We start from the raw sequence: 17,007 nt of genomic DNA on the forward strand, positions 1-17,007 counted from the left end.
GTGTGTGTGTGTGTGTGTGTGTGTGAATTTAACATAATACAGTCGTTTTCGCAGCAATTACAAGAAAGTGCGCGCGCGCGCGCGCGCGTGTGTGTGTGTGTGTGTGTGTGTGTGTCTGTGTGTACGTGTGTGTCTGTGGGTGTGCTTGTGTGTGTGTTTCTGTGTATACGTGTGTCTGTGCGTGCGTGTGTGCATGTGTATGCTTGCGTGCGTCTGTGTATATGTGTGTGTGTGCGCGCGCGTGTGTATGTATTCGCGCGCATGTGTGTGTATGTGTGGACTGGTATGAAACTACACAACACAACTCAGAATAATAATCAGAAAAAAAACCAAAAAAAACCGGAGAAATAATATTATGTAATGTTGGTGCTTTAGGGGGCGCTTAAGGTAGATTTCGGGGCATTTTTGCTTCTCAGCTTCTATTGGAGCTACAGTCACAAAATTTGGCACACATAAAGAAAATACCAATAGAATGCATCACACAAACTTTTGTGTCAATACATGGGGTAGAAATATTTTTACTAATTTTTTTATGATTATTTATCTCGAAATAATACTAGCGTCTTCTGTTCCCATTTTTAAGGTTGATTTTAATTCAACTCATGCCCTAATTTGGTTTTACTGATTTCCTCTTAGATCATTTTGTGCAATAAAGCCATGAAATAAACTGATTAGTACCTGACTTAGATACCTCATGCATGCCATTACAGGTGATTTTTTTTTAATCACAAGTAGGTCATTGTCATGATAATAAAGCAAAAAGTATCCAAGATACACTCTTTTGAATAGCTTTATTGCACTCAGCAGGCAATTTTACTTTAGTGTGCCAAATTTCAGATCAATAGCTGTTCTCAAACCAAAATTACAGGGATACCAAATTCGTTACATATATAAAAACACGAGTTTTGATAAATTTGCTTTCAAAGATTGTATTTTCTTCAGCAGGTTTCTGAGCTTGGTATTCAGACTGCAATCTGGAATTAATTCACTTGTGTTGCATGCAATGTTTACACACATCACAGGAGTCTGAAAATGAATCAGAAAAAGGTTGAAATACCTTCAAAATTCCCCTGCACCATACACAAGGCCCTCCCGCTCTTGTTGATCCTGTCGTTCGCGGCGGCGAATTGCGTCAATCTTTTTTCTTTTATCTTTTTCCTTTGCAGAGCTTTTTCTGGTTGCACTTTTCAGCCTGCTGACATTCTCCTCTTCTGCAAACTGCTGGGTGGTGGTGGTGGTCAGCAGCTCCAGCTCAGCCAGAACACACAGGAGGGCTGAAGATCCCTGGTTGAACTTCTGGATGGTGATGGCCAGGGCAGTGTCCACTGTGCGGAGGTTGGCCCACCTTTCCTTGGGGCACACACTCCACATCAGAGAGTGGAAACTCTCATTGGAGTTCTGGGTCTTTCCAGCCAGACAACGACGAAGCAACTGTGGGTCCCCAAGCCTGTGGTAGATAGGTTTCAGTGCGTCTCCGATTTCTGCTGGGAGTGGGTGCTTGTGGGTGTCTGGCGGTGTGTTGGAGGCTATGGCTCTGTTGAAGAAGCACCAGGATGACGTACCTTCAGGGCAGTAAGAGTGGTTGTGCGACTCATCATTGCTTAGTGTTTGAAAAAAACTAGCCCACACTGCTCTTTGCATTGCCTCGAGATCTCCAGCATTGTCTTTGATGGCACGGCCGTAGTAGTTTGTGAGTTGTTTTATTCTCACATCTGTCAGCTTGCCACGTCCACCTATTGGCTGACCCTGGGCTTTCCTTTTCTGGACGAGATTTCGCAGTGCAGTACCCATTCTCTTCACCACATGGTTCACGCAGTCGATCTTTTCTATCGGGTAGCCATCGTATGGATCAGCCTCGGTAAGACATTTGTATGTCTTTGCATCGCCATCGCCCAGCATTTCCGTGTATCTGAATCCATGCAGCTCCACAGAACGCTGGAAAATCCGCACAGCCCCCTCCATCTCCATGGCACCTGACGAGCAGTTGATGTTTTTCTGGCACTTGTCCTGATGTTGCTCCATCCAGTCAGCATAGCGTTCATCGTCAGGTTTGGGCCCAGTTTCACACACCTGGCAGAAGTTGCTGAGAGCCACAAAATCAATTATCAGCCCTGTGATGATGTCAATGACGGTCACCAATCCGTTATGTGAAGAATGTCCTCGCTTCTGCCAGCTGCCATCAATTGACACCGACACATTGAGGATGCCTTGACTGTCAGGAAGCCCAGTGTTCATGTCCGCATAGGTCCGTCGCACCTGGTTAGCCGCATCCTGAAGATGTTTATCAGCTGCGCGTTTTGCTCCCAAATGCAACTTCTGTTTGTAGAAATACCACATCGGCTCACTCATCGGTGTAGGCATGCCCATCATGCACACAGCCTCTTGGTCTGGGAGAATGAGCAGCCACTGGTGGTAGCAGCTGTGACGAAACGTCTGTTTATGTCGTAGCCTGTGTGGACAGTGCCAGTTTTCTTTGATGTGTAGTCAGCTGCTAGCTTCCCACAGTCAGTGCAGCGAAGTTCCAGGAGACAGGCAGACCCCTTGCGGAAATCCTTCCCTCCTTCATGCACAGCCAGCCGCTGGAAAAAAAAAATGTAATTGTGTATAAAAATGTTCAAAACCAATTATCATCTCCCCTGTCACAGTTCATCCTGAAAAAAAATGTGTGTGCGTGTGTGAGCCGTTATTTGACATGACATTATTACAGACTGATATAGGCAGTAATTTTTCTTTCAGCATCCACAAACTGGCCGTGCTCTGAAAAAAAAAATCAAATTATTTCAGTTGCAGCACTCGCAGAACTTTACTCTGTGACCAAGAAGAAAAAAGAAGTGATCTTCATGCTTCAGTTGTCTTTCTCCAAGTTTCCAACCCATCTTAGATTCTGTCTGTGTACAACAAATACATTACCCTGTCTTTGGTTGCACACACACACACAAAGAGACAGAGAGACAAAGAGAGTAACACACACACACACAAAGAGAGACAAGTCTTTCTTTGTCTGGCAAACCCTATATACAACTGAATTTTGCAAACATCTGCAAATGCTTCAGCTTTTTCAAAAACTGTTGAGAAATCTTTATTTTCAAATAATATGTTGTAAACAGAAGGATTTACACTTTTTTCATTACTTTAAGTTTTCTCCAGACTTTGAGGATATCTTTTTTTTTTCTCCGAAACATCTTTGTTATATAAAATCTGACCAGTATACCTACTGTGATTTGGCCTGTGTCAACATCCGGTTGATTTTTTTGATTTTTTTTTGTCTCCTTCATTTCTGTGTGCGTCACCACTGAGCTTATAAATTACTGAGCTCGATGGGCCTCACTGGCACGAGTTAATACTTTCACAGTCACACTTTGTTGCCGGAGAACACACTGCGGTGTTTCGTTTCTGTACAGAGAAAAGACGGGGCTGGTGATTTCTCTTCTTTTTTTAATGGCACATGTACATAAATGCTGACTTATCTAATTAGATTATTCAACGCAAAAGCAGCAGACTATTTCGCCGAGAAAATACACTACACATTTTAACGAACTTAAAAAACCCCAACAACAATCATTTATATTTTTATTTATCTTTTTTAAGTGCATATCACATGTGAGTCTTGAAGGCCTTGCCTCTCTTGTTTTGGTGTGATTTTGTAGATGTTTCTGTGTCACATATGTGATTTATTAGCAGCCCTGAAAGAGAATAAATCCGCTGGTAGATTTTCAGTGCGTTACACTTGCCTTGCTTGCTGGATAAAAGGCGTTCCGATCTGCGGGTTACTGTTCAATTTTGTTGGAGATTGTTGCGTCAATGTCCAGCAACAAACCAGAATCATCAATATGTAGTTCGGCACATTCTCGAAAGTTTTCTTTCTTTCTTAATATATATATATATATATATAATAAAATGGATACACAGGTATGTATGACCATCAGAACAGCAGAGGTAACTGCTTTCCAGACTATCTGGGCTAGAATTTGATTGTAGTGGAGAGCCAGTGTCCCGTGCCCAAGTTACATCCCCACTCTCTCGGTTTTTAGGACGGTTGGCGTTGGGATGGTTCCCAAAGGCCAGCTAGCCCCCACTGCTGCAGCACTAAGCGTCAGTGCAATTTTGCCTCCTACTTTGAGAGTCTTAGTCCTTCACAACAGACTATAAGCTGTAAATGATTTCCCATCGCTATGGGGAAACCATTGATAATACGACAGCTCAGTCTCATTTTGTTGTTGGCCCAACTGTAAACTTATATCAATCTGTGATATAAGCTGAGCGTTGGCCTAACACAGGTAAGTCAGTATACACCCAATACTGTCACTGCATTCCGTTCAGTGCATCGTGTGACAGTTGTTGGTCACGTTTCTCCACAAATGCACTGCTGGTTGATTTTCTTTCCAGAGAAGTAGGGTACGTAATCACCTCCCTTTTGTTTCCCTTGTTTTTCTCTCGCCGAGTTCTTTTCCTGTTTCAGTTTGGGCTTTTTACGACCGTCTGGAACGGGTCAGTAAATACAAAGTTAATGCTAATTAATCTCATACATAGTAATCACAAAGCAACAAAGCGATAAGCATAGTAAGAGAACAGATGAAAACTAGTACCATACTATAATTAAAACAACGATGTACATGGTTAAAACCAGCTGTTATTCAACAGTATCTAAAATCAATGCACAATTATATAATTCACATAACCTCGCAGAAGGGATAAGGAAAAGAGAGCCAGTCAAATTGGCCTGCACAATCAGTTTCCGAGGCACAGTCAAAGCGTTGAGCCGTGTCAGCGGCGCGCTATTGGCAGGCATTGTTGATGGCTTGTCGGCCGGGGTCAGTCTTGGTTCTGTTATAGACACTAATGTCTCATTTCGGAGAGGGCTGCGTTGTTGGAGAGGGTGACTCAGCCCTGTGACGACTTTCACAACTCTTTCGTCGTCCGTCGAACAGAAACTCAATCAATTCTCGCGAACTCGCACGTAATTGGCTGGATTATCTACTTTGCTTACTGCTTCCGGGTCACAGGTGAGCTCTGTGTTTACCTCCGTCCGCGTTTCACTTCCGTACATTCCAGTTTGATGTGATTTGTTTCGTTTTGTTTTGAATCACGCTACAGTTTCCTCGATCTCGTGCCAAACCATTACATTTGCTTCGGATGCAACAAAACGTTGTTCGGCGGATTCACAACGTCTTCAAACGTATGCTGTCATGGATTTCGACAGCAATCTGAAGTGCAGTGGATCAGTAGGGATTCCCTTGTTTCAGTTTCAGTTTCAGTAGCTCAAGGAGGCGTCACTGCGTTCGGACAAAACCATATACGCTACACCACATCTGCCAAGCCAAGCAGATGCCTGACCAGCAGCGTAACCCAACGCGCTTAGTCAGGCCTTGAGAAAAAAAAAAGAAAAAAAGAGAAGAAAAAAAAAGAGATAAGCTTGCATAAATAAATAAATAAATAATAATTATAATATAGAAAAAGGTAGTAGTAATAATATTAGTAATACTAATAAAATGATAATAATAAAACATAAATAAATAAATAAGACAACAATGGTGATAAATAAGCGAATAAATGTAAAACATGAAGACACACATTCACACATACACCCACACATGCATAACAGAAATGCACCAAACATGCAGTTTCACAGATATGAAAGCACAGTCAAATACATATAAACGTACATGAGCTCCAACACACACACACACACACACACACACACACACATTACCTTGCACCTCCTCTACCCCCTCCTCCACACACTCATTTCTAGTCTACGTATCGCAGCTTCCACGGCACACACACACACACACACACACAAACACATACTCACAGAGATGAACACTTACTTGTACAAGCACACACACATACGCCCATATCTCCCACCCCCAACCCCACACACGTACATACAAAGATATATATATATATATATACGTTCCAATATCCTGTTGCTCCCACAGTGTAGGCATGCATACACTCACATACCTCATCCTCTATCCCACCTCCCCCCGCACTCCCACCTCCCCTCACACACACACACACACACACACACACACACACACACACACACACACACACACACACGTACACATATCTCTCCTGACACTTGTGTACACTTTCACTCTCGCGCATTCACAAACGCACTCAAAAGCACAGACCCACACATACACACAAACACACACATACACACACGCACAGAGGCTGCCACTGACTGGCCGCAAGAGGGATGGGAAAAGATCTCTGATGCCAAGAACGTGGCGTCTAGTGTGTTGCTCAGTTTATTGTATTTGGAAAGGCCCACAGAGACTCTGTTCCGTTTTGAAGAAATTTGCGCAATGTTGGTTTGGAAATGATGCCGATATTTGTTTGATTTGCAAAGCATCGTGCTCTACCTTTCATGTTAGACTTGCGGCCGCTCCCTCTCTCTGCTTCTATTTCTTTGAGGCGATCGATGGTGTGATGGCCTTGTACCTGTTCTTTTTGGTATTCTTTGACTTTTCTGAGGATTTCCGATTTTCCTAGATGTAGGCCGCTCGTTGGTGTTGCGTTACCAGCAAGTCTGTCAGCTCGCTCATTTCCCTTAACACCTGCATGTCCCGGGCAGTATGACCATGTGAGTTTTTTAATCTGAAAGTTGCGCATTGCGTTATGCCACTCTGGGCTTCCCATTCCGTTTTCAATTTTCTGTATGAGGTTCATTGAGTCGGTTAGAATCATGGCATGTTGGTTTCCGGGCGTATGGATGGACGATAGCCACTGGAGGGCATGTGTCACAGCTTCAACTTCCATCGTTAGGCTGGAGGTTGTGACTTTGTAGGCAGCATTCTCTTCCCAAATTGTTTTTCCATTTTGTTTCGCAGTGAATCCCCAACCAGACTGGTCTTTGGTGACTGAGCCATCTGTGTATATGATGATGTCCTCTTCTTTACTGTTTTCTTCTATAAGTAGCTTCACTTCCGCATCAGTTTTGCCCTCTGGCCATTCCCGACAATGTCTTCCTAGAGTGGGTGAAATGACTGTGTTGAATAGATGGTTGAGGTTTTCGGGGGTTTTCTCCCATTCTTTTGTTTCTTTCAGGTCTTGTAGTCGGCATACTAGCTGGATTGTGTCTTCTGCTTGCCCCATCCATGATCTTCCTCGTCCTAGACGGCTGCCTTTTGGTTCTTTGACTGCGTCATGCAGTGGGTTTTGAGGGTTTTCTAATGCTTTGAAGTAGGTCTTGACCTGTTCTAACTTGTTTCTGGCCTGCACTGAAGGAAGGTCAAGCAGGTATCGCATGGTTTCTGTGGGCGTGTCTTTTGTTGTTCCAAGGATCAGCCTCATAGCTTCATTTTGTACTCTTTCTAATTTTAGGAGGTTGCTTTGAGACGGTGTTGTTAGCCCAAGTCCGTAGTCGATCACACTGAGGACGAGTGATTGGTATAGCAGGAAGAGGTGGCGTTGTTCAATTCCTTTGGTTGCCATTGCTTTTAAGACTGAAAGGCCCTTTTTGCATTTGAGAACAGTATTTTCCGTATGTTTTCTGAAGGTCAGCATCCTGTCGAAGTGTATTCCTAGGTAGCGTAGGCATTCAGTTTTCTCAATTTGAATCCCATCGAATGACACAGAAGGTGGTGATTTGCTCGCGGTTTTGTTGTTGAGGGTGCACAGCAACGTTTGGGCTTTCGCTGGATTGATGGAAGATCCTGTGTCTTTGCACCATTGAGCAATATTGTTTAGTTGTTTCTGGACGGCTTTAGTTCTTTCCTGAGCATTTTTCGAAGTTTTGAAGACCAGGCCATCATCCGCAAGGTTAAGCACCCGAGCAATTCCATTGTTGTTTAAGTCTGCAAGGCCCTTCGTGTAGACATTGTAGAGGACAGGAGAGAGCGGAGACCCTTGTGGCAGTCCCATGGATAGTTTAGAAGGTGCAGACATCCAATCTCCGAGGCGTAGGACGACGGTTCTTTCCTGAAGCAGCTGCTGCTATCCATCTTGTCAGTGTCAAACTTACTCCATACCTTAGTAGCAGCTCCATGAGGTGCGCAAACTGGACTTTATTGTAGGCATCTTCAAGGTCGATTGCTACTGCTAGTGTTTCTTCTTTTCTTTGAAATCCTTCATACACCCCATATGCAAAAGCAGCTGCATTTTCCCATGTGGACTTGCCTGTTCTGTACCCACCTTGATTTGAAGGGAGAATGTGCCTGTGTTCAAGATCCCTTGCAAGTTTCCTGGCTATCATGTGTTCCATGAGCTTTCCAGCAATGTTTTGCATGGTTAGGATCCGGTATCCGCTTACCTGATGATGGTCCTTTCCTGGTTTTGGTATGGGTTTTAAGACGCTGTGTGTCCAGTCCTCCGGCACATGTCCATTGTGGAAACTGTTTTGATATAGATTGAAAAGTTTGCTTCTGTCTTCTTCCGATAATTCCTTCATGTCCGAGTAGCGAACTTTGTCTGGGCCAGGAGCTGATTCTTTCTTGCATTTAGCTATTGCTTCGTTTAGATCACCTATTGTCAAGTCATCATCAGGTCCAGTCTGCATAAGGGTTTGGTTTAACTCCTGAACATATTTCTTTATCTCATCTAAGTTTCTTTGATCGCACTGTTGTATGAAACGTTTGAGCAGGGCGGATCCTTTTTCTTCGTTTGTCTTAAGCTTGGTTCCGTCAGTGTCTACTATGTCTGGGGTTGTTGTTGTGCACGTTTTCCCTTCCATGCGACGATAAAATTGCCAGAACTCTGTCAATGTTGAGTCATAACTGAGTGCCTCGCAAAACTATTTCCACTTGTCATTTTTGGCCTCTTGAGCAATGATTTCAAACTGTTTAGTTCTTTCTTTCATTTTTGTTTCAATATCTTTGTCCGGAGATGGTTTTATTCTTTCTTTTTGCCAAAGTTTGACAGCTGCATGTTTTTCTATCCAGGCTCTCTCTGTGTCGGTATTCCACCATGGGGGCTGAATAGTTTGCATCCTGTTCGGTGCCGTTCTTTTGTTTCTTCTGCGTCTTAATTTTTCGATGACGGTTGTCTCTTTGGTTTCATACTGAAATGGATCACGCGGTTTCATACAGGGTTTATCTGACAGTTTCTGTAGACTCAAAACTACCGGGATGTGGTCACTGCCTTGGTGTGGAAGCGTCTCTGCATTCATTTCTGCTCTGAATTTTGGAGATGTTAGAGTGATGTCGACCACACACGTGCATCTCACTGATGCATAAAGCATCACTTTTCATTATACAGAATGACGGGCGCAATAGCCGAGTGGTTAAAGCGTTGGACTTTCAATCTGAGAGTCCCGGGTTTGAATCTCGGTAATGGCGCCTTGTGGGTAAAGGGTGGAGATTTTCCGATCTCCCAGGTCAACATGTGTTCAGACCTGCTTGTGCCTGACTGAGCAGAAGATCAGATATGCACGTTAAAAATCCTCAGTGTCATCCATGTCAGCATTTGGTGGGTTATGGAAACAAGAACATACCCAGCATGCACACCTCTGAAAATGGAGTATGGCTGCCTTCATGGCGGGGTAAAAACTGAACAGTCACATGCGTAAAAGCCCACTTGTTGTGCATACAGTGAACGTCAGTGGGAGTTGTAGCTCACGAACGAAGTGAATCTTATCGATCACACATACCTCTCTTCCACTAAGCAGCACAGTCATCCACCCCACTCCCCTCTCTTCCACCAAAGAGCACTCCCATCCACCCCCACTTCCCCCTCTTACACCACACTCCACTCTTATCCACCCCATTTCACCCTCTTCAACCACACAGCAATCTCATCAACCACACTTCCCCCTCTTCCACCACATTCCACTTTCATACACCCTATTTCCCCTCTTCCACAACACTCAGCTCTCACCCACCCCACTTCCCCTCTTCCACCACACTTCATTCTCATCCACCCCATTTCCCTCTCTTCCATCACACTCCACTCTCATCCACCCCACTTCCCTCTCTTCCACCACACTCCACTCTCATCCACCCCACTTCCCTCTCTTCCACCACACTCCACTCTCATCCACCCCATTTCCCTCTCTTCCTCCACACAGCACTCTCATCCACCCCACTTCCCTCTCTTCCACCACACAGCACTCTCACCCACCCCACTTCCCTCTCTTCCACCACACAGCACTCTCAGCCACCCCACTTCCCCCTCTTCCACCAAACAGCACTCTCATCCGCCCCACTTCCCCCTCTTCCACCACACTCCACTCTCATCCACCCCACTTCCCTATCTTCCACCACACTCCACTCTCATCCACCCCACTTCCCCTCTTCCACCACACTCCATTCTCATCCACCCCATTTCCCTCTCTTCCACCACACAGCACTCTCATCCACCCCACTTCCCTCTCTTCCACCACACTCCACTCTCATCCACCCCATTTCCCTCTCTTCCACCACACAGCACTCTCATCCACCCCACTTCCCTCTCTTCCACCACACTCCACTCTCATCCACCCCACTTCCCCCTCTTCCACCACACAGCACTCTCATCCACCCCACTTCCCTCTCTTCCACCACACTCCACTCTCATCCACCACACTTCCCTCTCTTCCACCACACTCCACTCTCATCCACCCCACTTCCCCTCCTCCACCACACTCCACTCGCACCCAACCCACTTACGCATCTTCCACCACACAGCACTCTCATCCACCCCACTTCCCTCTCTTCCACCACACAGCACTCTCATCCACCCCACTTCCCTCTCTTCCACCACACAGCACTCTCATCCACCCCACTTCCCTCTTCTACCACACAGCACTCTCATCCACCCCACTTCCCCTTTTCCACCACACACCACTCTCACCCACCCCATTTCTCCTCTTCCACCACACAGCACTCATCCACCTCATTTCCCCTCTTCCACCACAATCCACTCTCATCCACCCCACTTCCTCTCTTCCACCACACAGCACTCTCATCCACCCCACTTCCCCTTTTCCACCACACACCACTCTCACCCACCCCATTTCTCCTCTTCCACCACACAGCACTCATCCACCTCATTTCCCCTCTTCCACCACAATCCACTCTCATCCACCCCACTTCCTCTCTTCCACCACACAGCACTCTCATCCACCCCACTTCCCCTTTTCCACCACACAGCACTCTCACCCACCCCATTTCTCCTCTTCCACCACACAGCACTCATCCACCTCATTTCCCCTCTTCCACCACAATCCACTCTCACCCACCCCATTTCCCCTCTTCCACCACACAGCACTCTCATCCACCCCACTTCCTCTCTTCCACCACACAGCACTCTCACCCACCCCATTTCTTCTCTTCCACCACACAGCACTCATCCACCTCATTTCCCCTCTTCCACCACACTCCACACTCATCCACACCACTTCCCCCTCTTCCACCACACTCCACTCTCACCCACCCCATTTCCCCTCTTCCACCACACTCCACTCTCATCCACCCCATCCCCTCTTCCACCACACTCCACTGTCACCCACCCCATTTCCCTCTCTTCCACAACACTCCACTCTCATCCACCCCACTTCCCCTCTTCCACCACACTCCACTCTCATCCACCCCACTTACCCTCTTCCACCACACTCTGCTCTCACCCACCCCACTTCCCCCTCTTCCACCACACAGCACTCTCACCCACCCCACTTCCCCCTCTTCCACCACACAGCACTCTCACCCACCCCACTTCCCCCTCTTCCACCACACTCCACTCTCACCCACCCCACGTCCCCCTCTTCCACCACACTCCACTCTCACCCACCCCACTTCCCCCTCTTCCACCACACAGCTCTCTCACCCACCCCACTTCCCCCTCTTCCACCAAACAGCACAGTCATCCACCCCACTTCCCCCTCTTCCACCACACAGCACTCTCACCCACCCCACTTCCCCCTCTTCCACCACACAGCACTCTCACCCACCCCACTTCCCCCTCTTCCACCAAACAGCACAGTCATCCACCCCACTTCCCCCTCTTCCACCACACAGCACTCTCACCCACCCCACTTCCCCCTCTTCCACCACACAGCACTCTCACCCACCCCACTTCCCCCTCTTCCACCAAACAGCACAGTCATCCACCCCACTTCCCCCTCTTCCACCACACAGCTCTCTCACCCACGCCACTTCCCCCTCTTCCAACACACAGCACTCTCACCCACCCCACTTCCCCTTTTCCACCACAATCCACTCTCACCCACCCCATTTCCCCTCTTCCACCACACTCCACTCTCATCCACCCCACTTCCTCTCTTCCACCACACAACACTCTCACCCACCCCATTTCTCCTCTTCCACCACACAGCACTCATCCACCCCATTTCCCCTCTTCCACCACACTCCACACTCATCCACCCCACTTCCCCTCTTCCACCACACTCCACGCTCATCCACCCCATTTCCCCTCTTCCACCACACTCCACACTCATCCACCCATTTTCCCTCTTCCACCACACAGCACTCTCACCCACCCCACTTCCCCCTCTTCCACCACACAGCACTCATCCACCCCATTTCCCCTCTTCGACCACACTCCACTCTTATCCACCCCATTTCCCCTCTTCCACCACACTCCACACATCCACCCATTTCTTCTCTTCCACCACACAGCACTCTCATCCACCCCACTTCCCCTCTTCCACCACACTCCACACTCATCCACCCCATTCCACACTCATCCACCCCACTTCCCCTCCTCTACCACTCTCACCCACCCCACTTACGCATCTTCACTACACTCCGCTCTCATCCACCCCACTTCCGCCTCTTCCACCACACTCCACTCTGATCCACCCCACTTCCCCTCCTCCACCACACTCCACCCTCATCCACCCCACTTACGCATCTTCACTACACTCCACTCTGATCCACCCCACTTCCGCCTCTTCCACCACACTCCACTCTCATCCACCCCACTTCCCCTCCTCCATCACACTCCACTCTCACCCACCCCACTTACGCATCTTCACTACACTCCACTCTGATCCACCCCACTTCCCCCTCTTCCTCCACGCTCCACTCTGATCCACCAAACTTCCCCCTCTTCCACCACACTCCACTCTCATCCACCCCACTTCCCCCTCTTCCACCACACTCCACTCTCATCCACCCCACTTCCCCCTCTTCCTCGACACAGCACTCTCATCCACCCCACTTACCCCTCTTCCACCCCACTCCACTCTGATCCACCCCACTTCCCCTCCTCCACCACTCTCACCCACCCCACTTCCCCCTCTTCCACCACACTTCACTCTGATCCACCCCACTTCCCCCTCTTCCACCACACTCCACTCTCATCCACCCCACGTTCCCCTCTTCCACCACACTCCACTCTCACCCACCCCACTTCCCCCTCTTCCACCACACTCCACTCTGATCCACTCCACTGCCCCATCCCACCCACCCCTCTCCTCCACCCCACTCCCCCTCCTCCACCACACAAGCCAACAACTCTCATCCACCCCTCTACTTACTCCTCCAATTCACTCCCCTTCCTCCACCCATCTCCTCCCTCCTCTACCTCACTCCACCTCCACCACCCCACTCTCCTCCCATTTTACTACTTCACCCCACACTATCCCCCTCAGCCCCCCCCCCCCCCCCGCCCCCCACCTCCAACCCACTCCTCAACACACACAACCCTCCTCCACTCACCCCCTCCCTCCTCCACCCCACTCCTCTCCACCACCGAACTCCACCCTCCTCTATCTCACTCCTCCACCCCACAATATACTTTTTTTTTTCAATCCTCCACCACCCTAGACCTCCACCCCACTCCACTCCTGTTCCATCCCATCCTTCCTTCTCAACCCAACAGCTCGCTCCTCCAGCCCACGCCATTTACCCCCCCCCCCCCCCACTCATCCACCAACTCCCCCTCCACTCCACTCCCCCCGTCCTCAATCCCACTTAATCACCCCACTCTTCCCTTCTTCATCCCATTCCCTCCCCCTCCACTCCACTCTCCTCCATCGCCACCCCAATCTACATCCTCTCTCTCAAACCACCCCACTCCCCCTCCACCAGCTCATCCACCCCACTCTACCACCCCACTCCCCCTCTTCCACCCCCACTCCCCTTTCTTCCACCCCACCTCACCACCTCCACTCACTGCTCCCTCCTCCACATGTCTCCTCCCTCCTCCCCCAGACTCCACAGCAACCCACTCCCCCTCCTCCAGCCTGGGTACCCCTCTCCCACCCCACTGGCAATCCTGCAACCACTCCTCCACCCTCCACCACACTCGTTCATTCTCTATCCCAGTCTTTCACACTCCACCCTTCCACCACCCCACTTCTCCCTCCTCCACCGCACCACCCTCCTCCACCTCCACTCCACTCCTCTTTCTTCATCCCACTCCTCTCACCCACCCTGCTCATTCCTCCTCCACCCCTATCCCCCCCCCCTTTCCACCCCACTCCTCTGTCCTCCAGCCAACTCCACTTTCCTACACCCATTCTACCCTCCACCACTCAACTCCCCCTCCCCTTTCCTCCACTCCACTCTTCTCTCTCCTCCAACCGACAGCTCCTCCCACCCCATTCAACCACCTTACTCCATCTCCTCCACCCCACTCTACCATCCCACTCCCCCTCCTCTGCCCCACTCCTCTCTCCTCCAATTCTTTCCTCCTCCACTCCTCCACCCTACATCTCATTCCACCCAGTACCCTACACCTCCACTCCACTTTCTTCCATCCCATTCCTTTCTCCTCCACCCCACTGCCCCTCCTCCACCTCCACCCACTCCATCCTCCTCCACCCCACTCTACCACCTCACTCCTTTCTCTGCCCCTCTCCTTACTCATACACCCCACTCTCTCTCTTCCAACCTACTCCACCACCCCACTCCCCCTCCTCAACCCCACGCCCTAAATTTCTTCTGGAAAACATGAGAGTCAGCACACTCACATGCCTACCTGTATTTACATGTATATTAGTGTGTGTGTGTGTGTGTGTGTGTGTGTGTGTGTGTGTCTGTGTGTGTCTGTGTGTGTCTGTGTGTGTGTGTGTGTGTGTGTCTGTGTGTGTCTGTGTGTCTGTGTGTGTGTGTGTGTGTGTCTGTGTGTGTGTTGTGTGTGTGTCTGTGTGTGTGTGTGTGTGTGTCTGTGTGTGTGTGTGTGTGTGTCTGTGTGTGTGTGTGTGTCTGTGTGTCTGTGTGTGTGTGTGTCTGTGTGTGTGTCTGTGTGTGTGTGTGTGTCTGTGTGTGTGTGTGTGTCTGTGTGTGTGTGTGTGTCTGTGTGTGTGTGTGTGTGTCTGTCTGTGTGTGTGTGTGTGTGTGTGTCTGTGTGTGTGTGTGTGTGTGTGTGTGTCTGTGTGTGTGTCTGTGTGTGTGTGTGTGTGTGTGTGTCTGTGTGTCTGTGTGTCTGTGTGTCTGTGTGTGTGTGTGTCTGTGTGTGTGTCTGTGTGTGTGTGTGTGTCTGTGTGTGTGTGTGTGTCTGTGTGTGTCTGTGTGTGTGTGTCTGTGTGTGTCTGTCTGTGTCTGTGTGTGTGTGTCTGTGTGTGTGTGTGTCTGTGTGTGTGTGTGTGTGTGTGTGTCTGTGTGTCTGTGTGTCTGTGTCTGTGTGTCTGTGTGTCTGTGTCTGTGTCTGTGTCTGTGTGTCTGTGTCTGTGTGTCTGTGTGTGTGTGTCTGTGTGTGTGTGTGTGTGTCTGTGTGTGTGTGTGTGTGTGTGTGTGTGTGTGTGTGTGTGTGTGTGCATTTTGAGAACGCTTATGCATACTTAAACTGTATATAAAGATGCATCTACTCACATGTTCCAATGCATAACAGATGTTGGATGAGGAAAATGGGCCAGTCAAGGATGAGTGCATGTGTTTGCACGTGCGCAAGCAAATAAGATGCATGCAGCTATTGAAAGTAAATGCTTTGCTTCACTACTGGTTATGACTGAATTAAGGTTATATATCAATGTTAATAATTATTCATAATTTCAATTCATCATAACGTACAGCATTTTTGTCATTTGAACAGGTGGCACCCTGCAGAATCATTGCAGCTGGCATTGTACTCTTCACAGTGTTGCAGTGACACTTGGGTTACTGGAGTCAGACATTGATTCTGATGATGCAGGACCATGATGATGCTGGATTGGGAGCTGGTGATGCTGGGGACAGGCCAGGACAAACGGCTGATGAAACAATCATGGAAAAATATCAGTGTTGGCAAGGTCAGTTGTTGTTGTTTTGTGGGAGTGAATGGGTGGGGGGGCGTTTTTCCTATATCATTTCTATGTGCTAAAATAAAAATAAAAAAGTTACCAGTGTGTTCTTTATTGAGTGTGCCATACCATACGCTTTTTTTTCATCGATTTTGTTTTTGTTTTTGGGGAAGGGTGGCAGGAAGGGGTGCCGTTGATATGTCTTTACTTTTTTTCTTTTTTGTGTGTGCTGAAATAGCACAATCAAGAATGTTCAGCAAGCACTTACCTTATATTCATTTATTCAGTAACTTATGAGATGTTTCAAGCAGACAGCACATATGCACCTTCGGATAATCAATGTGAATGTATTTGCACAGTAGTGTTCACAGGTGCATGCATGTATTTTCACTGGAAGGTGTACAAATAATCTGTGATGTAGTGTAATAATGTTGTCAGATGTGTGTGTGTTTGTGTGTGTGGGTGTGTAAGAGGATAGGGGCTGCTGTGCGTCTGTCTGTAAACTAGATGCTGAAGGACAGAGAACAGACAGGAGACCAATAACAGGTATTGAAAGATACACAGACACAGACATGTGTAAAGACAATCAGAATTTTTTTCAGGCAGGACACTTAAGCGTGAAACATATAACAGGTATCAAAAGATACACAGATATGCTGTGTGAAGCCAATCAATTTTTTTTGTTTTAACAAAAGACATGGCAAGAAATTCTTTCAGACAAAACACTTTAGCGTGAAATATACAACATGTATCAAAAGATACAGACAAGTTGTGTGAAACCAATCAAATTTATTTATTCACAAAAGGCATGGCAAGAAATTCTTTCAGACAAAACACGTTAGCGTGAAACATACAACAGGTATCAAAAGATACACAGATGGAGATAAGTTGTGTGAAAT

General features: G+C 48.0%; 1 protein-coding gene across 1 annotated transcript; it reads right to left on the bottom strand.

Moving 5' to 3' along the window:
- Positions 1 to 201: 201 nt before the first annotated feature.
- LOC143301966 (uncharacterized) lies at positions 202 to 4,883 on the bottom strand. The gene is made up of 2 exons (XM_076616444.1): positions 4,680 to 4,883; positions 202 to 2,579 (listed from the first exon to the last, which is right to left on the bottom strand). The coding sequence occupies exon 2, from the start codon at positions 2,368 to 2,370 to the stop codon at positions 1,060 to 1,062; it is 1,311 nt and encodes a 436-aa protein (XP_076472559.1). The 5' UTR covers positions 2,371 to 2,579; positions 4,680 to 4,883; the 3' UTR covers positions 202 to 1,059.
- Positions 4,884 to 17,007: the final 12,124 nt, after the last annotated feature.

Source organism: Babylonia areolata, chromosome 28, assembly GCF_041734735.1.
Source record: "Babylonia areolata isolate BAREFJ2019XMU chromosome 28, ASM4173473v1, whole genome shotgun sequence".
NCBI classification, from domain to species: Eukaryota; Metazoa; Mollusca; class Gastropoda; order Neogastropoda; family Buccinidae; genus Babylonia; species Babylonia areolata.

Coding starts and splice junctions, on each gene's coding strand:
- LOC143301966 (XM_076616444.1), bottom strand. CDS start 2,370: ATGATGGGCATGCCTACACCGATGAGTGAGCCGATGTGGTATTTCTAC.